This window comes from Oryctolagus cuniculus, chromosome 11 (genome assembly GCF_051225735.1).
Source record: "Oryctolagus cuniculus isolate XC-2025 breed Fujian yellow rabbit chromosome 11, ASM5122573v1, whole genome shotgun sequence".
Lineage (NCBI taxonomy): Eukaryota > Metazoa > Chordata > Mammalia > Lagomorpha > Leporidae > Oryctolagus > Oryctolagus cuniculus.
Window position 1 is genome coordinate 58,914,029 of NC_142877.1, and position 21,788 is coordinate 58,935,816.

General features: G+C 55.9%; 1 protein-coding gene and 1 long non-coding RNA gene across 6 annotated transcripts in view; one reads left to right on the top strand and one right to left on the bottom strand.

Moving 5' to 3' along the window:
* The first annotated feature begins 778 nt into the window (after positions 1-778).
* ESYT1 (extended synaptotagmin 1) lies at positions 779-18,106 on the top strand. 2 transcript variants are annotated; one of them, XM_051832783.3, is made up of 31 exons: positions 779-1,244; positions 2,406-2,447; positions 2,623-2,757; positions 2,831-2,904; positions 3,042-3,114; positions 3,271-3,360; positions 3,497-3,552; positions 4,197-4,320; positions 4,398-4,574; positions 4,687-4,769; positions 4,982-5,030; positions 5,139-5,225; positions 5,324-5,416; positions 5,652-5,723; positions 5,857-5,943; positions 8,205-8,354; positions 8,678-8,833; positions 8,928-9,104; positions 9,248-9,330; positions 9,424-9,472; positions 9,564-9,653; positions 9,774-9,869; positions 10,125-10,196; positions 10,283-10,369; positions 14,637-14,777; positions 14,872-15,026; positions 15,115-15,213; positions 15,289-15,420; positions 15,497-15,602; positions 15,818-15,867; positions 17,306-18,106. In XM_051832783.3, the coding sequence occupies exons 1-31, from the start codon at positions 894-896 to the stop codon at positions 17,343-17,345; spliced, it is 3,276 nt and encodes a 1,091-aa protein (XP_051688743.1). In that variant the 5' UTR covers positions 779-893; the 3' UTR covers positions 17,346-18,106. The 2 variants fall into 2 exon arrangements, with proteins under 2 accessions (XP_051688743.1, XP_089164624.1); XM_089308498.1 differs by lacking the exon at positions 779-1,244 and adding an exon at positions 1,800-2,053.
* Positions 3,852-21,788, bottom strand: part of LOC138844361 (uncharacterized) — a 29,421-nt gene continuing 11,484 nt past the window's right edge. The window contains exons 2-4 of one of the 4 annotated variants that reach the window (XR_011380094.2): positions 18,508-18,571; positions 18,151-18,305; positions 3,852-4,107 (exon numbers count right to left, since the gene is read on the bottom strand). This is a non-coding gene — a long non-coding RNA (uncharacterized LOC138844361). Of the gene's footprint in view, positions 4,108-7,671; positions 7,913-18,146; positions 18,306-18,507; positions 18,572-21,788 lie in introns of those variants that run through there. The other 3 variants (XR_011380096.2, XR_011380093.2, XR_011380095.2) reach the window with 3 other exon arrangements.

Sequence of the window (21,788 nt, forward strand, 5' to 3'; positions counted from 1 at the left end):
GTAGAAGTCCCTCAGGGTCAGGACATTCTCGGAAAATGGACTAACCCTGCGGCAGCTGAGTCCTCGCTCCTCTGGAGCTAATTTAGGTGCAATGGATCCCCCATGACGGAGGTGATTAACGCTTCAAGATCTCCAAACAGCAAGCCTCACTGCCTAGTCGCCCCTTCGCTTCTTTGACTTTTCGCCCCCGAAGGCCAGGTCCTCTCGTTCGTTCTCTGGGTCTCCCGTTTTCTCAGCTCAGCCCTCACACTGCGCACTCCAGGGCGGTCGCCCAACACCTCCACTCCCAATACGCTCATCTCCTTTCCTTTTGTAAGGGCGGCCAGGCAAAACCAGAAAGGCAAAGAACGTGCTCAGAGCATGCGAGACAAGTCCTGCCAAACCGTCTGCACGAGCGGAAGGGAACCCCGGTTTTCCACAACCAACCCCTCAACTTCACAAATCCCAGCTCGCTTTAAAACCGAGTTAATCGGCGGTGCGGCTCTGCATGACGTCATACCAGGGCACTCCAATCCCACGTGGGGGGCACTGGGTCCCGCCTCGAATTGGTATGACACGCCTCCTCCCCTTGGTGACCAATCAAAATCTGTCCGTTAGCCCCTCTGCTGCTTTTCCCGCCATCTCTGACCGCCGGCCTTGGCAGGCTCGTCCAATCAGGAGGTCCCGCCGCCCAGAAGCCCTGGCTTTCCCCGCAGAAAAGGGGCGGGGCTCAGCCTCTTCACCCCGCCTCGGTCTCTGCGGCGCGGACCAACCCCAACCGTCGGGGGGAGGGGGCGTGGCCTGAGGCCCCTCCCCCAGCCCGGGGGTCACGGTTTGCAGGGGGAGCAGGCGGCTCCGCTAGTCCAGCCCCAGCTGGTGGTCCGGGTCGGGCGGGTCCTCGCCGAAGTGGCACCATGGAGCGCTCTCCTGTAGAGGGTTCGAGCCCCGGCCCCGGCCCCGGAGCCCGGGAGCCGCCCTCGGAGCCCCCGGACCCGGGCTCTGGGGGCCCGGGCGCGGCGGGTGAGGTGCTGGCCGTGCTGACTTCCTTCGGGCGGCGGCTGTTGGTGCTGGTGCCGGTGTACCTGGCCGGGGCGGCGGGACTCAGCGTGGGGTTCGTGCTCTTCGGCCTCGCCCTCTACCTGGGCTGGCGCCGGGTCCGCGACGAGAAGAAACGGAGCCTTCGGGCGGCGAGGCAGCTGCTGGACGACGAGGAGCGGCTCACGGCAAAAACGCTTTACCTGAGCCATCGAGAGCTGCCTGCCTGGGTGAGCGACCACCCTGTCCTCGCGGCAGCACCGCCCGCTCCTGCCCCCCCCCCCCAGGTGCTGGGGACCCTCACCATGCGACCCCTCGGGACCGACCACCCGTTCTCCCCAACCTGGCCGCGCCCCCAGGTCGGGTCCTGCGCCCTCTCCCCTTGCGCAGCAGCAGGGGTAGCCAGGGGGGACCCCGTTATCCCTCCTGGCCGAGACGTCTGGAACGGGGCTCGGGGGCTGCTCCTGGGCATCCCGGCCCCGTTGCCGCTCAGGGGGTTCCCTCTCTCGTCTCTCGTCCCAGCCGCCTCCAGACTTTTTTTCCTGCTATTGAAGGCCATACGGTTTTCCCTTTTCCCGCTCTCCTCCCCGGGCACTAGCCCCGGGGCGTTGCTAAGCTGCGCCCCAGCACCGGCACTGGCCCTCCGGCCACCAGCGGCGGGGTGCGGGCGGGGTCGCTGCAGCTCCGGCTGCCCGCAGCCCCGCCCCTGCCGGCCCCACCCTTTTCCGGACCGGGACCCTTAGTTCTGCGCACGGTCTCCTGCGGCGGGCCCGACGCCGCCTCTTGGGTTTCCGAAGCGGGACCCGCTACGCGACCCCTCCCTGCCCCTCCCTGCAGAGGTGCCAGTCTGGGGGGGGAGACACGATCCCAGGCCCGCTGCGGCCCTCCTCCCGCCCCTCCCCGTGGAAGCTGCTGCCCCTCGCCCCAAATACAAGGCACAGGTGTCCTGAGTCACCCGGGGAGACGAGAGAGAGAAGAAAGAGGAGAAGAAAACACGGCCAGGGCCTAAACCTCTCCTCCGGCGGCTCCTCGAGCAAGGGTTTGCCTCCCTCTTCACCTTCGCCTTGCTACAGAACTGGGTCCAATCCGAGGGAGGAGGAGAGGCCGCAGAAAGGAAGCAGGACTCCCGCCCGCCCGCCGCCGCGACCTGCCCCTCTAGAAAGAATGCGCCCCTCCCCCCTCCCCCTCCTCGGCCCCAGCAGCTGTCACTGAACTCCCCCGAGCCATCCACAAAGCAACTTTGTGTGGCCTGTGCCATGTCAGCTCCCCGCATTAGACCTCCGTGCCCTGGGAGGAAGCCCCGTGCCCCCTGGTGCTTCCTCTGGGATCCCCCGGGGGAACCCCAGGCAGGGGGTGATGCTTATCCCTGTCTCTGCCTTCCTCACCTTCAGGTCAGCTTCCCAGACGTGGAAAAGGCGGAATGGCTAAATAAGGTGAGGGCCGTCCCAAGTCTTCCCCTGCATGAAGGGAGAATGGGGGTTCATGCCTCTTGCTGGGCCACGCACACCTCAGTTCCAGCTCCAGCCTAGTGCCCCGTGCCCTGGGGGCAGAGGCGTCCGAGGGGACCCAGCCTCCTCCAGGGGGAAGACCGCCTCCCTTCCCTTCCAGATCACGGCCCAGGTCTGGCCCTTCCTGGGCCAGTACATGGAGAAGCTCCTGGCTGAGACCGTGGCCCCCGCTGTTCGGGGCTCCAACCCCCACCTGCAGACGTTCACGTTCACCAGAGTGGAGCTGGGAGAAAAGGTTCGGTGTGGGAGGCAGGCCCGGGCCGGGGGAGGGGGCGACCCCAGGGGGCTGAGGCACTCCTCCCTTGCAGCCACTGCGCGTCATTGGCGTGAAGGTCCACCCCAGCCAGAGAAAGGACCAGATCTTGCTGGACTTGAACGTCAGGTAGCCCTGCTCGCCACCCCTCCTGCCACCCCGCAGCGGGTCCGGGTCACCCCGACGACTCCCCTCTCCCTATCACCAACCCCCCACCCCCGCCAGCCAGGCACTGACCCCGTCATTCTCTTCCTCCCACCCCCCAGCTACGTGGGGGATGTGCAGATCGATGTGGAAGTGAAGAAGTATTTCTGCAAAGCAGGGGTCAAGGGCATGCAGGTGGGACAGCTGTGTGGGGCCTGCATAACCCGAGTCTTTGTCCTAGGTTTCCTGGGAGGTGGGGAGGTGGGGGCGGGAAGAGCCCGGCTGGGGAAGTCTGGGAGGACGGAGGGGTCCTTTCCTGGAGGGGCCCTCAGTCTTCCCTTCTTGTCCCAGCTGCACGGTGTCCTGCGGGTCATCCTTGAGCCACTCATGGGGGACGTGCCTATCGTGGGCGCTGTGTCCATGTTCTTTATCCGACGCCCGGTAAGGGGACACGCGGAGGGACTGAGGATGGGAGAGGGGAATGAGCAGGGGACAGCAGGCAAGCTGAGGGCCTAACTGCTGGATGGACGCACCTGGGCCCACAGGGTCTGTCCTGACCCCGTCCCTTCCCTTCCAGACCCTAGACATCAACTGGACAGGGATGACCAACCTGCTGGATATCCCGGGACTCAGGTACCAAGGACTTCCCGCACCTGCTAAGTATTCCAGCCCCAGATGAGGGCGTGAGGAGCACTCAGCAAGGAAGGACGCCACCTGTGCCCTCGGAAGCCATGACTATTGGGGAGATGAGGCCGATGCCCCCGCAGCATTCTGTACTGTGTGGCGGGGTGGGGTTCTCCTGCAGAGGGCGTGTGTATTTTGGTAGGGGATAGAGGGCTGAACACAGCTCAGCTGATGTGAAGAGCTGGGGCCGGCAAGGAAGAAGCCACAGGGCATAGATGAGAAACTGAAGCAAAAAGTAGCAAAAGGGCTTTTTTTTTTTTTTTAAGATTTATTTTATTTATTTGAAAGTCAGTTACAGAGAGAGGGGAAGAGATAGAGATCTTCCATCTGCTGGTTTACTCCCCAGATGGCTGCAACAGCCAGGACTGGGCCAGGCCAGAGCCAGAAGCTTCATCCAGGTCTCCCACGTCGGTGCACTTGGGCCCCTCCGCTGCTTTCCCTTGTGCATTAGCAGGGAGCTGGATCGGAAGTCCGGCAGCCGGGCCTGGAACCCACAGCACTGGCCTTGCAAAAGAGAATTTGGGAAAGGGCTTCCTGAGAACCGAGGTCTCTTGGCCGTGGGAAGCCGACTCCTTTTCCCCACCCCCATGCAGCTCACTCTCTGACACCATGATCATGGACTCCATCGCTGCCTTCCTTGTGTTGCCCAACCGATTACTGGTGCCGCTCGTGCCTGACCTCCAAGATGTGGCCCAGCTGCGCTCCCCTCTGCCCAGGGTATGGCCTCTCTCCATCTGAGACCCGTCTGTGGGAACCCCGAGCTGGGTTTCTCACCCTCCAATTCCACACCCCAGGGCATAATTCGGATTCACCTGCTGGCTGCTCGAGGGCTGAGTTCCAAGGACAAATATGTGAAGGGCCTGATTGAGGGCAAGTCGGACCCCTATGCACTCGTGCGCGTGGGCACCCAGACATTCTGCAGTCGTGTCATCGACGAGGACCTCAACCCCCAGTGGAGAGAGACGTATGAGGTGGGAGGGCTGAAGGGGAGCGGGGCTGCCTGCCCCGGGGAGGCCTGGCAGTGGTGGGCGGAGTGCTGGGCCACCGAGCTACAGCCAGAGCTCCTCCCACTCTGCTCTCCAGGTGATCGTGCACGAGGTCCCTGGGCAGGAGATTGAGGTGGAAGTGTTTGACAAGGACCCCGACAAGGACGACTTCCTGGGCAGGTGAGGCTCTGCCTAGATCAGGATTGTATGGGGGCCTTGGAGGTCGTCCCTGCCATGCCCCGGGCGTCCTGTTCTTCCCCACCCCACACCTCTGCCACGAGTGCACCGACACGTAATATCTCCCGAGTGTCGGGAGAAGGGGGTCTGAGCTCTGCCCGCCTCGTGGGGGTGGGGTGCCACCGACCAACATGCCCCTTCTCTCTCCTCCCCAGAATGAGGCTGGATGTAGGGAAGGTGCTGCAGGCGGGAGTGCTGGATGACGTAAGTTGGCAGCTGAGGAAAGTGAGGGGTGGGCTCACCCAGGAGGGAAGTGGTTGGGTCCTTATCTGATCTCTGCTGCAGCTCACTTTCTTCTACTTCTCTCTTCAGTGGTTCCCTCTACAAGGGGGCCAAGGCCAAGTTCACCTGAGGCTAGAATGGCTGTCCCTTTTGTCAGATGCAGAAAAGCTGGAGCAGGTGAGCCACGCGGCAGCAGGAAGCTGGCCGGGGAGAAGCAGCTGGACGTGTAGGGACTTGGGCACCAGGGTCTGACTACCAGGACCATCTTCCCCCAGGTTCTGCAGTGGAATCGAGGGGTCTCCTCTCGGCCAGAGCCCCCATCAGCTGCCATCCTGGTTGTCTACCTGGACCGTGCCCAGGATCTTCCTGTGAGTTGGGCTACTCTGTGTGTGTGTGTGTGTGTGTGTGTGTGTGTGTGTGAATTCAGACAGAGCCTCAGCTGCAGGATTCCCAGCCCTCCCGCGCTGAGGATGCCAGAGGCGGCGCCGTGTGACCCCGGGCTGCCAGGAGGGGATCAGAGCCACCGCAGGGCAAAGGCTGCAGTGAGCTCTCAGCCTGCTTCTCTGGGACTCCCAAGATAAAGTGCTCAACTCCACCCCACAGCTGAAGAAGGGGAACAAGGAACCCAACCCAATGGTACAGCTGGCGATTCAGGACGTGACCCAGGAGAGTAAGGTAGGGCCCTTGCTGGGCAGGGGCTGCTCCTGGCACTTGTGCCTGAAAGTGCAGGCTTTTCTGGAGAAAGGGGGGAGGGCGCTGTGGAGTGCCCTGCATCCGACCCACCGCCAGGTCCCTTGTCCGTCCCCAGGCTGTCTACAACACCAATTGCCCCGTGTGGGAGGAAGCCTTCCGGTTCTTCCTGCAAGACCCTCGGAGCCAGGAGCTCGACGTGCAGGTTCCTCTTCTCAGTCTATCTCCTTACGGTTCCCACTTGCTCCACTCTCCCCCTGTCCCCACCTGTCTCTAGGATCGCTTTTTTAATTGGTAATTATCTACTTAAAATGAGTGTTTTTATGGTGTGTAAACGTTGCCTCCTAAGACTCAGTGTTTAAAGGTCCCGGGCAGCTAGGGCTGGTGCGGCAGCAGCGAGCTGAGCCGCAGCCCGCCGTGCCGGCATCCATGTGAGCACTAGTTGCAGTCCTGACTGCTCCGCTTCAGATCCAGCTCCCTGCTAATGTGCCTGGAAGGGCAATGGAGGATGGCCCAAGTGCTTGGGCCCCAGCCACCCTCATGGGAGACCTGGATGGAACTCTGTAGAATCCTGGCTTCAGCCTGGCTCAGACCCGGCTGTTATGGCCATCTGGGGAGTGAATCAGTAGATGGAAGGTCGATCTCTGTCTCAATCTCTCTCATTCCGCCTTTCAAGTCAGTAACTACGGTATAGCAAAAGCATGGAGCAGTGTCCGTCTTCACAGAGCTTGTGCTGGCCAACTCTGTAGACAGGATGCACGCATCAAAGCCATGGGGGAGGGGTGGGTGTTTGGTGCAGCAGTTAAGACACTGCTTGGGGAAACCTGCATCCCCTATTGGGGTGCCTGGGTTCAAGTCCTGGCTCTGCTTTCCTTTTTTCAAAAATTCTTCTATGATTTATTTATCTAAAGGTCAGAATGATAGGAGGGAGAGAATTTTCCATCTGCTGGTCCACTCCCCAGATGCCCACACAGCCAGTTAGGTTAGGCCAAGCTAGAAGCCAAGGACCCCATCCTGTTCTCCCACACAGGGCACCATCTGCCGCCTTCTCAGGTGCATCCGTGGGCAGCAGGCACTCGGGCACGGATGCAGGCAGCCCCAACAGTAACGTGCCCTCCCCATCTGCCTCTGCTGACAATTTCAGCTGCCTGCCAGTGCACACCCTGGCAAATACAATTAAATAAACAATAAGAAAATAAACACCAGGGACAGAATGTTTAGCCTAGCAGTTAAGGATGCTGGGTGAGATGCCTGCGTCCCTTCTCTGGCTCCTGACTCCAGCTCTCTGCTAATGCAGACCCTGGGAGGCAGCGGTGGTGGCTCCTCTAATTGGATTCCTCCTACCTTGGCTTCAGTCCCGACTCCCGGCTTCAGCTCCAGCTGTGGGCCATTGCTGGCATTTGGGAAGAGGAGCAGGGGATGGGGTTTGCTACCTCTCCCTCTCTCTCATGTAGAGAATAAAACATTTAAAAATTGTTAAAAATCATCATCGAACAGTTACATCTTGATCAGTGCGAGTCAGGTAACTAGTACAGCACAGAAGGTGCACAGGCTGGAGAAGTGGATTTGGTAAAAGAAGTCAGATTGTAACTGGGCCTAGAAGGGTAAATAGGACTTTTTTTTAGATTGAGCTATTTTTAAAGGATTTATTTAATTATCTATTTGAAAGGCAGAACATCAGGGAGAAAGATCTTCCATCCACTGGTTCACTCCCCAGATGCCTGCCACAAGGCTGGGCCAGGCTGAAGCCAGGAGCCTGGAACCCATTTGGGTCTCCCACTTGAGCTATAGGGGCCCAAACCCATAGGGCCACATCCACTAAGCTGGATTAGAGTGGAATAGCTGGGGCTTGAACTGGCACTTGATATACTGATACTGCAAGCAGAAAGCATAACCCAGTGGACCACAATACCAGCCCCAGGAATAAGTAGGCTTTTTTTTTTTTTTTTTTTTAATTTATTTATTTGGAAGTCAGAGAGGCAGAAAGAGAGAGTAAGGTCTTCCATCTGCTGGTTCACTCCCCAAATGGCCACAATGGTTAGTTGGAGCTGAGCTGATCCGAAGCCAGGTGCCTGGAGCCTGGAGCTTCTTCTGGGTCTTCCACATGGATGCAGGGCAACAAGGACTAAGGCCATCTTCCGCTGCCTTCCCAGGTACATTAGCAGGGAGCTGAACTGGAAATGGAGCAGCCAGGATTCAACCCGGCACCCATATGGGATACTGGCACTGTAGGTGGTGGCTTTACCCACTACACCGCAGCACCAGCCCCATAAGTAGGCTTTAAGTAGGAAGAGACAAACTTTTCAAGTATGGGAACAGAATGAGAGAAGGTGGAGGGGACCATGGAGTGGGCAGAGGACTGTCAACAGACCAGAGCAAGTAGAGCACCTGTGTGATGGAGAGGGACGGAGCAGGAGCCAGGTTACCACTTCCCCACCATGCCTCTCTTTCCTCCTGTGCCTATAGGTCAAGGATGACTCCAGGGCCCTGACTTTAGGGGCACTGACCCTGCCTCTGGCTCGCCTACTGACTGCCCCTGAACTCACGCTGGACCAGTGGTTCCAGCTCAGTGGCTCTGGCCTGAACTCCAGGATCTACATGAAACTGGTCATGAGGGTATGGAAATGCAGATACAGTGAGGGTGGGGGAAAGGCCCCTTGGGTTCCTTGGGATTAACTGGAAGGAGGGACAGCCCTCCAAGGTGAAATGAGCTAGTGTGTGTAGAAGCACCTAACAGACATGCGACAGTGTTCACTCGTCTGACTGCAGGAAGGAATGTGAGTGAGTCAGGGCGGGTGTGAGGGAACCTTCGAGAGTCTGGCCAAGGCAAGGGCCTGGCTTCCCTGTCAGAGCCTCTGCTCTGCTCCCAGCCCCGCCCGCCCTGCCTGCTAGTGGCTAGCTGCATTCCTTTGATTCCAAGACCGCACTACCCTTCCCAGATCTTATACTTGGATTCATCACAAATCTGCTTCCCCGCTGGGCCTGGCGCTCCTGGCTCTCAGGATGCAGACAGTGAGAGCCCCCAGACAGGCAGCAGTGTGGACACCCCCACTCGGCCCTGCCACACTACTCCCGACAGTCACTTTGGGACGGAGGTGAGTATCTGGAATGGACCGGGCCTGGTTCATGGTCCTGAGGTCTCTCTCTCCCTCTGACCACCATCTGGTGCCCCATCTGTCCCTTTCACAGAATGTGCTTCGGATCCACGTGTTGGAGGCCCAGGACCTGATCCCCAAAGACCGTTTCTTGGGAGGACTGGTGAAGGGCAAGTCTGATCCCTACGTCAAACTAAAGCTGGCGGGCCGAAGCTTCCGGAGCCGTGTCGTTCGGGAAGATCTCAATCCCCGCTGGAATGAAGTTTTTGAGGTCTGAATTCAGGGGCTGGCACTCCTCTCAGGTCGGCCCATTTTCCCCCAGTTTCACAAGTGGTCCAAACACCTGTGGGGTTCCATGAACTGGGGGTCTGGTCACTGGGAGAGAAGGCAAGATGCCCCTTTTCCTCCCACTAGGTGATTGTCACATCGATTCCAGGCCAAGAGCTAGACGTTGAGGTCTTTGACAAGGACTTGGACAAGGATGACTTCCTGGGCAGGTGAGAAGACGGGCAGGCCTGCGGAGGCCATGGAGGCCGCTGGCCTTGGGGAGAGAAACGTTTGGTTCTGTTGTAACTGATTTTCCTCTGCAGGTGTAAAGTGAGTCTCACCACAGTCCTCAACACTGGCTTCCTTGACGAGGTGAGCAGCTATTCCTCTGATGTCCATCCAGGCCTCTTGCTCCTAGCTCCCCTGTCCCACACCCCGAACCTTCACCTGCCCACTTCCACAGTGGCTGACCCTGGAGGACGTCCCGTCCGGCCGCCTGCACTTGCGCCTGGAGCGTCTCACCCCCCGCCCCACTGCTGCTGAGTTGGAGGAGGTGAGGAAGGAGACTGGAGGGAGGAAGAGAGGGAGCCGAAGTGGGCCAGGGTGAGCTCCTCACTCAGCTCGAGGCACACACCAGGCCCCACTCCCCAGCCTCCCGCCGTGTCCTGCCCAGGTGTTGCAGGTGAACAGCTTGATACAGACTCAGAAGAGCGGCGAGCTGGCAGCAGCCCTGCTGTCTGTGTACCTGGAGCGGGCGGAGGACCTGCCGGTGAGATCTTCCCCAGGCCCACATCTCCCTGGCCCTTCTTCTACCTCCCTTGGGTTTGGGAGCTCCTGGTGGGTTTGGAATAGTACACAGCCCCTCTCTTTCTGAGGTGGAGGTGGAGCTGGTGTGGGAAGAATTGTCTGTCCAAGGCCACAAGAGGAGTGGCTATCCAGTGATGATGGGGCCGTGGCCATTTGTGAAGGGAGATCCGCCTAGCAAGGTCCAAGTTTGACGACTAACACCATGTTCCTTTCCCAGCTCCGAAAAGGGACGAAGCCTCCCAGCCCTTATGCTACCCTCACTGTGGGAGACGTTTCTCATAAAACCAAGGTAGCAGGGGATGCTGCAGGGCGAGTGGGAAGGCTAGGGAAGAAGGGGGAGAGTACCCACCGCTGATCCTAACCCCTTCCCACCAGACCGTGGCCCAGACTGCAGCTCCTGTTTGGGACGAGACTGCCTCCTTCCTCATCAAGAAGCCACATGCCGAGAGCCTGGAGTTGCAGGTACCCCCCTTTCCAAGTACGTCCTCTATCCCTGCCGTGGGCAAGGCCCTGAACCAGACACGGGGCATCGGGAGAGAAGACCGGCACTCAGCTCTAGGGAGCTCACACTGTGTTTTGGGAGGAAGGTAACCAGAGATCACTCTCAGAACGACAGATACAGTGAAAGGCACTGTGGCAGCAAAGGAAAGGGTCTAACAGACCTTAGAAACCTGGAAGTAGTAAGAAAGGCATCCTTGGGTGCTCTCTGGACTTTAAAGCCAGTAGGCTCTGACCAAGAAGAGAAGGACAGAAAAACTTCAGTCTAGGAACAGAATGGACTAGTGTGGTGGTGCAGTGGGTTAAAGCCACTGCTTGTGATACTCACATTCTAAATCTGAGTTCCAATTTGGGTGCTGGTTCCTCCATGTTTTTTGCTTGTTTGTTTGTTTGGATTTTTATTTATTTATTTATTTGAGAGGTAGAGTTACAGACAGTGATAGAGAGATGTGTTCCATCTGCTGGTTCATTCCCTAAATGGCAACAATGGCCTGAACTGCACCGATATGAAGCCAGGAGCTTCTTTGGGGTCTCCCATACGGGTGCAGGGGACCAAGGACTTGGGCCATCTTCTGCTTTCCCAGGGCATAGCAGAGAGCTGGACGGAAGTGGAGCAGCCAGGACTAAAACCGGCACCCATATGGGATGCCAGCGCTGCAGATGGTGGCTCTACCCGCTATGTCACAGTGCTGGGCCCTACGAATTTGGATTTTATCTTAAAGGCACAGGGATACCTTTGGAGGACTGAAGGGTAACCGTGTCCAGATTTCCAGTTCAGGAAGCTCATGCTGATAGCAGGGACAGAAGAGCCAGCAGAAGGGCATCACTGGAGACAGACAGGGCAGTTAAGACTTTAAAAAAAAAAGATTTACTTACTTGAAAGGCAGAGTTAAGAGTCATAGAGAGCAAGAGCCTTTTTTTTTTTTTTTTTTTTTTGTGACAGGCAGAGTGGATAGAGAGAAAGGTCTTCCTTTGCCGTTGGTTCACCCTCCAATGGCCACCGCGGCTGGCACACATCGCTGAGCCGAAGGCAGGAGCCAGGTGCTTCTCCTGGTCTCCCATGGGGTGCAGGGCCCAAGCACTTGGGCCATCCTCCACTGCACTCCCGGGCCACAGCAGAGAGCTGGCCTGGAAGAGGGGCAACCGGGACAGAATCCGGCGCCCCGACCAGGACTAGAACCTGGTGTGCCAGCGCCGCAAGGTGGAGGATTAGTCTAGTGAGCTGCGGCGCCGGCTGAGACCTTTTTTTTTTTTTAAATATTTGTTTATTTCAAAGGCAGAGTGATAGAGGGAGAGACAGTGAGCAAGAGATCTGTCATCTGCTGGTTCACTCTCTCTACCCCCCACCCCCAATGTCTGCAACAGCCAGGACTGACCCAAGCTGAAGCCAGGAGTACCAAGAACTCCATACAGGTCTCCCACATGGGTGGCAGAGTCCCAAGTACTTGGGCCAGCATTTGTTGCCTTCCCAGGTGCATTTGCAGGGAGCTGGATCAAATGCCTGCACACCAATTAGCAGCTTAACCTGCTGCACCACAATACCCATCCCTTAAAAGACTATTAGGGTAGTAAAAGTAAGATATGACCAAGACCTGGGATCTAGTGGTGATTCTGGCCTGGGGTGAGCAGCAGCCTCCATAGTAACCCCTGGGCTTTTGTCACCAGGTGCCTCAATGGATAAGGGTGCCACCTGTCAGCACAGGGAGTGCAGAGTGGAAACTGTAAAATTTGAGCTCTCAGAGACAGCCAAGGGGGACACCCAGAAGGTAGATCAATGGCTGATGGAGGAAAAAGAGCCCTGCAAGGGGTCTGAAATGTAGCCAGAGTGGCACGAAAGAGCGCGATAGACATCAACAGGGAGGGTTTCACAAAAGGAAGTGGCCAAATGCTGCTAAGAGGCAAAATTCAATGACTGAAAACTTCGTTGACTTTAGAAACTAGGAAGTTACTGGTTATTGGAGTAACATCAGTGTCCTGAATGGAACAGAAACTAGATTTCAGTGGGTTGAAGGGTGAACCAAAAGTGAACAGGCAGTGTGTGAAAGGAGAGGCTGGGGGACAGTGGGATAAGAGTGCTTACTTCCCCCTCCTATGGAGTGGAGTATCAAAAGGTTAAAGAGGCAGAGACAAAGAAAGCGCTCAATTACCCCCAGCAGCTTGGGCTGAAGCTGGGGGTCTGGAATACAATCCAGGTTCCTTATATGGGTGGCAGAGACCCAATCACTTGAGCCATCAGCAGGGAGCTGGAGCAGGAGCTAGACCTGGGCTTCAAACCCAGGTACTCTGATGTGGGACGCAGCATCTTAACTGCAAGGCTAAACGTCGACCCCAAGAAATATTTTTTAAAGCAGACAGAATAAGCAGAGAATTTACATGAATTAAAATAGAAATTAATAGGGTGCCGATGTTGTGGCATAGGAGGTTAAGCCACTTTGAGTCCCAGCTGCTCCACTTTTTTTTTTCTTAAAGATTTATTTATTTGGGCTGGCGCCACGGCTCAATAGGCTAATCCTCCGCCTGCGGTGCTGGCACACCAGGTTCTAGTCCTAGTTGGGGCGCCAGATTCTGTCCCGGTTGCCCCTCTTCCAGGCCAGCTCTCTGCTGTGGCCCGGGAGTGCAGTGGAGGATGGCCCAAGTGCTTGGGCCCTGCACCTGCATGGGAGACCAGGAGGCACCTGGCTCCTGGCTTCAGATCAGTGCAGTGCACCAGCCGCGGTGGCCATTGGAGGGTGAACCAACGGCAAAGGAAGACCTTTCTCTCTCTCTCTCTCTCTCTCTCTCTCTCATTGCCCACTCTGCCTGTCCAAAAAAAAAAAATTATTTATTTCAAAGGCAGAGTTACAAAGAAGAGGCAGAGAAGTCTTCCATACACTGGTTCGCTCCCCAGATGGCCACAATGGCTGGAGCTGCACCGATCCATACACTGGTTCGCTCCCCAGATGGCCACAATGGCTGGAGCTGCACCGATCCGAAGGCATGAGCCAGGAGCTTCCTCGGGTCTCCCACGAGGGTACAGGGGCCCAAAAACTTGGGCCATCTTCTACTGCCTTCTTAGAGCTGGAGCTAAAGGGGAGCAGCCAGGACTTGAACCAGCGCCAATATGGGATGCCGGGGCTTTAACCCACTGCACCACAGTGCCAGACCCTGCTCCACTTCTGATCTAGCTCCCTGCTAATGCACCTGGGAAAGCAGTGGAGGATGGCTCAAGTATTTGGGCCCCTGTACCCACATGGAAGGCATGGAAGGGACTCCTGGCTTTGGCCTAGCCCAGCCCTGGCTTTTATGGACATTTGGGTAATGAACCAGTGGATGGAAGATCTCTCTCCCTCTCTTTGTAACTCAAATAGATAAATATAAAATAACTTCAAATGCTATGACTTTTGACACTAGCAGAGACAGAGAAAGTCCTCATCCTTCACAGGCGGGGATCACTAGGCGCTAAGCTGGCAAACCAGGGGCCGGTGTTGTGGTACAGCAGGTTAAGCTACCACCTGTGACGCCAGCATCCGATATGGGCACTGGTTTGAGTCCCAGCTGCTCCACTTCAGATCCATCTCCCTGCTAATGTGCATGGCAAGGCAGTGGAAGATGGCCCAAGTGTTTGGGAACCTGCTATGCACGTGGGAGACTGGAATGGAGTTCCTGGATCCTGGCTTCAGCATGGTCAGACCTGGCTATAGTGGCCATTTGGGGAATGAATCAGTAGATGGAGAGTTCATTCTCTCTCTGTCCCTCTGCCTTTCAAATAAGTAATCTTAAAAAAAAAAAAAAAAAGGAAGTACCCCTTCATGAAGGGAAATTTCTCATTAAAACCACACAAGAGTCCAAGCATTTGGATGTTGAACACCAGGATTAAATAATTTTTTCAAAGATTTTTAAAAATTTGAAAGGTAGAGTTAGAGGATCTCTCTGTAGCTCCCTCTCTCTGCATCTGCTCTTCATCTGCAAATGGCTATAATGGCCAGGGCTGGGCAGGGGCGGAGCCAGGAGCTTCATCTGGGTCTCCCAAGTGGGTGCAAGGGCCCAATCATTTGGGCCATCCTCTGCTGCTTTCCCAGGTGCATTACCAAAGAGCTGGATTGGAAGCAGAACAGTTCACATTCGAACTAGAACCCACACGTGATGCCAGAGTTGCAGGCAGCAACTTAACCCTTTATGCCATACCACCGGCCCCCACATTAAATAATTTACTGATGCCTTTACCTCGTGATCACAATCCTCCTGCCCATAGGTTCGTGGTGAAGGGACTGGCGTGCTGGGCTCATTATCCCTGGCCCTCTCGGAGCTCCTTGGGGCTGACCGGCTCTGCATGGACCGCTGGTTCGGGCTCACCAACGGGCAGGGGCAGGTGCTGCTGAGAGCACAGCTCGGGGTGAGTGCCTGGATGGCAGCAGGGAGACCCAGGCCGAATCCACGCAGCCGGGGATCCTGGAGCGCTGTCAGGCTCACTGCTCTGTTACCCCCAGGTCCTGGTGTCCCAGCACTCTGGAGTGGAAGCTCACAGCCACAGCTACAGCCACAGCTCCTCGTCTCTGAGCGAAGAACCCGAGCTCTGGGGGGGACCCCCTCTCGTCACTTCCTCTGCTCCAGAGCTGCGGCAGCGCCTGACACATGGAGACAGGTAGAGGCTGGGACAGAAGATGGGGTGGGGCTGGGATGCGGGCTCCGTAGCTCTACCTCTTCCCAGACTCGTGTGTCTGTTTGCGCAGTCCTGTCGAGGCCCCAGTGGGGCCACTGGGCCAGGTGAAGCTGACTGTGTGGTACCACAACGAGGAGCGCAAGCTGGTCAGCCTGGTGCACAGCTGCCGGTAAGGTCCCGCCCTCCCCTCTGCTGCTCCGTCCCTTCCTTGCATGGCCTTCTCACCCCCACCCTCCTGGTGCAGAGCCCTACGGCAGAATGCCCGGGACCTGCCTGACCCCTATGTGTCACTGTCGCTGCTGCCGGACAAAAACCGTGGCACCAAGAGGAAGACATCCCAGAAGAAGAGGACCCTGAACCCAGAATTCAGTGAGCGGTGAGGCAGCCGTGTCCCTGTGGGGTGGGGGAGGGCTTGCAAGGCCCTGGGCCCCTGATGCCTAGGCCTTTCCTAGGTTTGAGTGGGAACTGCCCCTGGACGAGGCCCTCAGGCGAAAGCTGGATGTCTCTGTGAAGTCAAATTCCTCCTTCATGTCGAGAGAGCGTGAGCTGCTGGGGAAGGTACGAGGGCAGAGGTGGGCAGGGCAGCCTTGGTAAGAGTCCCAAGCTGCAGTCCTTGTGGAGGAGGAACTCCCCTCACCCCCCAGCCCATGCCAGTGATCCTCTAAAGGTGACCCCAACACCTTGGCAATGGTTTGAACCCAGCATTGTATGGTGTTAGGCTGATATCTCCAAGACCATGTCCTAACACCTTGCCCCACCTCCCTCTAACACAGGTACAGCTGGATCTAGCCGACATGGACCTTTCCCAGGGTGCGGCCCATTGGTAAGTGTCTGGGGGAGGGGTGTGGCCCATGAGGCAGAAGGAAGCGAACTCACAGGAAGTTAACTGTCTGACATGAAGCAGAGAAACCCCTGGGTGGCATTTCATTTATAAGAGGACCCAAGAGTCATCCTTATTTTCAACTTTTGTTTGAAAGGTAGAGTGTCGGGCTAGTGCTGCGGCATAGTGGGCTAAGCCTCTGCCTGTGGCGCAGGCATCCCATATGGGTGCCACTTCAAGTTCCAGCTGCTGCTCTTCTGATACAGCTCTCTGCTATGGCCTGGGAAAGCAGCAGAAAATGGTCCAAGTCCTTGGGCCCCTGTACCCCGTGGGAGACCTGGAAGAATCTCCTGGCTTCGGATCAGCCCAATTCCAGCCATTGAGACCATATGGGGAGGGAACCAGCAGATGGAAGACCTCTCTGCCTCTAACTCTGCCTTTCAAGTAAATAACTCAATCTTAAAAAAAGGTAGAAGCCAGCGCCATGGCTCAACAGGCTAATCCTCCGCCTTGCGGCGCCGGCACACCGGGTTCTAGTCCCGGTCGGGGCGCCGGATTCTGTCCCGGTTGCCCCTCTTCCAGGCCAGCTCTCTGCTGTGGCCCGGGAGTGCAGTGGAGGATGGCCCAGGTGCTTGGGCCCTGCACCCCATGGGAGACCAGGAGAAGCACCTGGCTCCTGCCATCGGATCAGCGTGGTGCGCCGGCCGCAGCGCGCCGGCTGTGGCGGCCATTGGAGGGTGAACCAACGGCAAAAGGAAGACCTTTCTCTCTGTCTCTCTCTCTCACTGTCCACTCTGCCTGGCAAAAAAAAAAAAAAAAAAGTAGAGAATCAGACACAGAGAGCCCCTATCCACTACTATTCACTGGTTCACCCTCCAAATGCCTGCAACAACTAAGGCTGGGGCCAAGCTCAAACCAGTAGCCCACAAGAGAGGCGGGACCCAAGTATTTCAGCAGTCCACTGCCTCCCAGGGTATACTTTAGCAAGACGCTGGAATCAAGAGTGGAGTCAAGTTTTGTGGTGGTTTTCTTTTCTTTTTTTGACATAGTGACAGAGAAAGGTCTTCCTTCCGTTGGTTCACCCCTCCCCCCCAAATGGATGCTATGGCCGGTGCGCTGTGCCAATCCGAAGCCAGGACCCAGACGCTTCCTCCTGGTCTCCCATGGGGTGCAGGGCCCAAGCACTTGGGCCATCCTCCACTGCTCTCCCGGGCCACAGCAGAGAGCTGGCCTGGAAGAGGAGCAACCGGGACTAGAACCCAGGGTGCCAGTGCCGCAGGCGGAGGATTAGCCAAGTGAGCCACGGCGCCGGCCAGAGTCAAGTCTTAAACACAGGCACTTCAATATGGGATGTGGGCATCCCAAGCAGTATCTTGACTCTCAGCAGTGTTTGCCTTAGGAATTATCTTTCTACTTGAACCCTCTCTCCTTGTCTCCACAGGTATGATCTGACAGATGACAAGGACAAGGGCAGCTCCTAGAGACCCCTAAGGAGGACTATGATTTGCTGTTTTCTCGCCTTGCCTCTCCTTGCATCACCGCCTCAATGTGATGAGCCTAACGCTAGGGGCCCAAGGGCTGAGCCTGTGCCCTGTGGCCCTTTGCCTCCCAGGCCCATAAAAGGGCCTTTGCCTGACCAAAGAGAAGGACCATGTTACCCTTTAGTGCACCGCCTTTATCCTTCTGGGCTTGGGTCAGGGGTCTGAGCCGGGATTTCCTGCTCTGCCTGCACTGTTCCCCCTTCTCCCAACTCCTCAGGGCCTCTGTACCTGTGCCTGGCCACTGGCAGCACTAGCAGTGGTATTAGCTTATGCCAAATACAGCTTTTTGGAAAGTTTTTTCTTTAGCTGGATGGTCACCTTCCTCCCTACCACGAGCAGGCAGAGAGAATAAAGGTGTGAACTCAAGCCGTGAGCCCCTCGGACTACTGTCCAGCAACCTGGGCCCCACTGTCCAGTTCTGTTCCCTGTTTCCTCAAACCTGGCCTGAAAGGATGGCTGGGGCATCCCCTGATTGCTGCTGGGGACACCACAAGTCTGCTCAAGCCTCCTAGTAGGGAGTAGTCTTGGAGCCCCAGGCGCTGATGCTGAGTGCGGGAGTCTTGAACTCAGACAGCAGGGCTGTTTCTTGTCCAAGTGCCTAGGCTGTAAGCTCACTGACCAGAATGGAGTCTGATATTCTTAGTTTTGCACCAATTCTGCCAATCCACTGTATCCTATATATTAAAAACATGATACTCAAACCAGCTGTGGCCCTTTTTCCTCAAGGACAGGAAATCTTACCTACCAGTCAGTTGTTTATTCCATCTGCCAAAGCCTGGGCCTCTTCCATGGCTTTCCCAGGCACGCCAATCACATCCATTTCGTTAATGGTCCAAGCCGACTGCCGTCACAGGCACCGGGAATGTTGGTGCTCAGGTAGCTGCTGCTGTTTCAGAAGTGCTGTTGGTCACAGTGGTGAGGCCGTCACTCCCCACCCTGTCTGTGACCACGATCGCCTTGGGTGCTTGCCAGGGAAAGGACTTCTCAACCCGGCACACCTGGAGGTCGGGGCCTCTTGTGCCATGAGGTGTGCTTGGCCATGTCCAAAAGGGCTTCAGGCCCATTGTCGGGGGCGGGCGGGGGCTGACAGGAAATGTTTTACCTCGGCTCCCTGCAGGAGGCATCCTGGAACTCAGGCTACAGGAGCTGTGTGCCATCTGTCCTCACTGCCAAACGAAAGGAGAATGAGATCAATCGATTTCACTACCAAAAACATGCATGCTGCAAGAGGAATCGGGGGGCTTTCCTAACTGCCTCACAGAATTTTTCATCTTTCCCAGAATAATATAATAAACCTTGGGATGCTGCTCACTGGCAGGAGACGGAAGACTCAGGGGAAGAGACTAAGCTCAGAGCTACAAATTACACAGAGGAGAGGCAGAGAGAGGTCTTCCATCTGGTTCACTCCCCAACTGGCCATAACGGCTGGAGCTACGCCCATCTGAAGCTAGGAGGCTGGAGCTTCTTCCGGGTCTCCCACATGGGTGCAGGGGCCCAAGGACTTGGGCCATATTTCACTGCTTTCCCAGGTCATAGCAGAGAGCTGGATCAGAAGAAGAGCCGCTGGGACTAGAACCGTCGCCCATATGGGATGCCGGCGCTTCAGGCCAGGGCTTTAACCCACTGCACCACAGTGCCGGCCCCATATACACAAGTCTTTTTAAAAATAATTCTTCGGCCGGCGCCGCGGCTCACTAGGCTAATCCTCCGCCTAGCGGCGCCGGCACACCGGGTTCTAGTCCCGGTTGCCCCTCTTCCAGGCCAGCCCTCTGCTGTGGCCAGGGAGTGCAGTGGAGGATGGCCCAGGTGCTTGGGCCCTGCACCCCATGGGAGACCAGGAGAAGCACCTGGCTCCTGCCATCGGATCAGCGCGCCGGCTGTGGCAGCCATTGGAGGGTGAACCAATGGCAAAGGAAGACCTTTCTCTCTGTCTCTCTCGCTCACTGTCCACTCTGCCTGTCAATAAAAAAATAAAATAAAAAAATAAAAATTCTTCAAAAATATTGTTTATGTATTTGAAAAAGTTACACAGAGAAAAGGCAAGAAGACATGGGGGGGTCCGGCGCTGTGGTGCAGTGGGTTAACGCCCTGGCCTGAAGCACCAGCATCCCAAATGGGCGCCGGTTCAGACCTGGCTGCTCCACTTCTGATCCAGCTCTCTGCTATGGCCTGGGAAAGCAGTGGAGGATAGCCCCTGCATCCATGTGGGAGACCTGGAAGAAGCTCCTGGCTTTGGATCAGCACAGCTCTGGCTGTTGTGGCCAAATGGGGAGTGAACGATCGGATGGAAAACCTCTCTCTCTCTCTCTGCTTCTCTTCTCTGTGTAACTCTAACTTTCAAATAAATGAATAAATCTTTAAAATATTTGTGTATGTATTTGAAAGGCAAGGTCACTGAAACAGGGAGAGACAAGACACAGATCTTCAACTATTGGCTCACTCCTCAAATGCCTACAACATCCAGGCTGGCCCAGGCCAAAGCCAGGAGCCTGGAAATCAATCTGGGTCTCCCACGTGAGTGGCAGGAACCCAAGTCCTTGGGCCACTACCTGCAGCATAACAGGTGCATTAGCAGAAAGCTGGATCTGGGGCTGTGGTGTAGCAGATTAAGCCACTGCGTGTGATGTTGGCATCTCATATAGGCACTGGTTTGGAACCCAGCTATCTCTCTCACTTCCAATCCAGGTCCCTGCTGATGTGCCTGGGAAAGTAGACAAAAAAAATGGCCCAAGTGCTTGGGTCCCTGCACCCACATGAGAGACCTATAAGAAGCAGGACTTGATTCCAGAAGCTCTGGGTTCCTGGCTTTGACCTGGCGCAGCCTCGGCTGTTGCAGCTATTTGGGAGCTAACCAGCAGATGGAAGATCTCTCGCTGTTTCTCCTCTGTAACTCTTTCACATAAAAATAAATCTTAAAAAAAAAATCTTAAAAAGGTTAGACAGGACTTGATTCCAGGTGCTGCCATACGGGATGTGAGTGTCCCAAGTGGCGGTTTAACCCACTGTGCCACAATGTCTGCTCCTAAATTTTATTTACTCCTTTTATTTGAAAGGTAAAGAGTGAAAAAGAAAGATCTCTTATCCATACAGCTCTTCCACGCACTGGTTCACTCCTCAAATGTCTATGACACCCCAGGCTGGCCCATGCCAAAGCCAGGAGCCAGAACCTCAAATCCAGGGCCTCCTGTGTGGGTATCAGACTCAACCACTTAGGCCTGTCAGGGTGCACATTATCAAGAAGCTGAAAGTAAAGTAAGACCAGGACTCAAACCCAGGCACTCTGGTAAGGAATGCAGGCATCCCACATGGTGCCTTAACCAAACCACCTACCCCTCAAAATTCACTTCAGCAAAAACTGAATTAAGCCCACATCCACCAAGCTGCTGTTTGCTGTTAAGATTTAACTTATTTCAAAGGCAGAGTTACAGAGAGAGGAGGGGAGGTAGAGAGATTTTTCTATCCACTAGTTCACCCTCTAAATGGTGGCAACAGCCAGGGCTGGGCCAGGCCAGAGCCAGGAGCTAGGAGCTTCCTCTAGGTCTCCCATGTGGGTACAGAAGCCCACAGTGGGTCTCTCCCACTGCTTTCCCAGGCACATCAGCAGGGAGCTGGATCAGAAGAGCAGCAGCTGGGACACGAATCGGTGTCAATGTGGGATGCTGATGTCGCAAGTGGCAGCTTTACCGACTGTGCCACAGCGCTGGCCCCAGCTGCTATTTTTAGTGATCCCTTTCTACATATTGTGTTTCTTCTGCCATCTCAACTTCCTTCCCACCAACTTAAGAGGATTCCAAGCTTCGGCCATTAGAAAGTCTTAGATGCTGCTGCTCCTCACCCCTCCACGATATTAGGGGGTCGAATTTGTGGTGCAGTGGGTTGAGTCACTGCTTGGAATACCCACATTCCATATTGGAATACCAGTTCGAGTCTCAGCTACTCCTCCTCCAATCCCAATTCCTGCTAATACATCCCTGGAGGCAGGAGATGACTGTCCAAGTATTTGGGTTCCTGCCACTCACATGGGAGACCCAGATGGAGTTCCTGGCTCCTGGCTTCAGTCTGGCCCAGCTCCAGCTGTTGAAGATATTTGGGGAGTGAACCAGTGGATAGAAGATCTCTGTCTTGCACCCCCTCTCCCTACCCCCTGCCACTATGCCTTAAAATAAATAAATAAAAATTTTTTAAAATTCACACAGGGTAGAGGAACTCTTTGCCCAATCATTAGGCATGGAGTTTATGGCCCGAAGCTGTCTGTTCTAGCTGGCTTCAGACAACACAACCAGGAATTCTGCTGTGTGTGATTTTAAGAAACACTCTTGACCTAGTTTATCACTTTAAGTAATTACATTTCCAGAAAACTAGAGGATATGGCATGAATCCTCC

Coding starts and splice junctions, on each gene's coding strand:
- ESYT1 (XM_051832783.3), top strand. CDS start 894: ATGGAGCGCTCTCCTGTAGAGGGTTCGAGCCCCGGCCCCGGCCCCGGA. Junction 9,331..9,423: donor AAGGATGACTTCCTGGGCAG/GTGAGAAGACGG, acceptor TTTCCTCTGCAG/GTGTAAAGTGAGTCTCACCA. Junction 15,421..15,496: donor AACCCAGAATTCAGTGAGCG/GTGAGGCAGCCG, acceptor GGCCTTTCCTAG/GTTTGAGTGGGAACTGCCCC.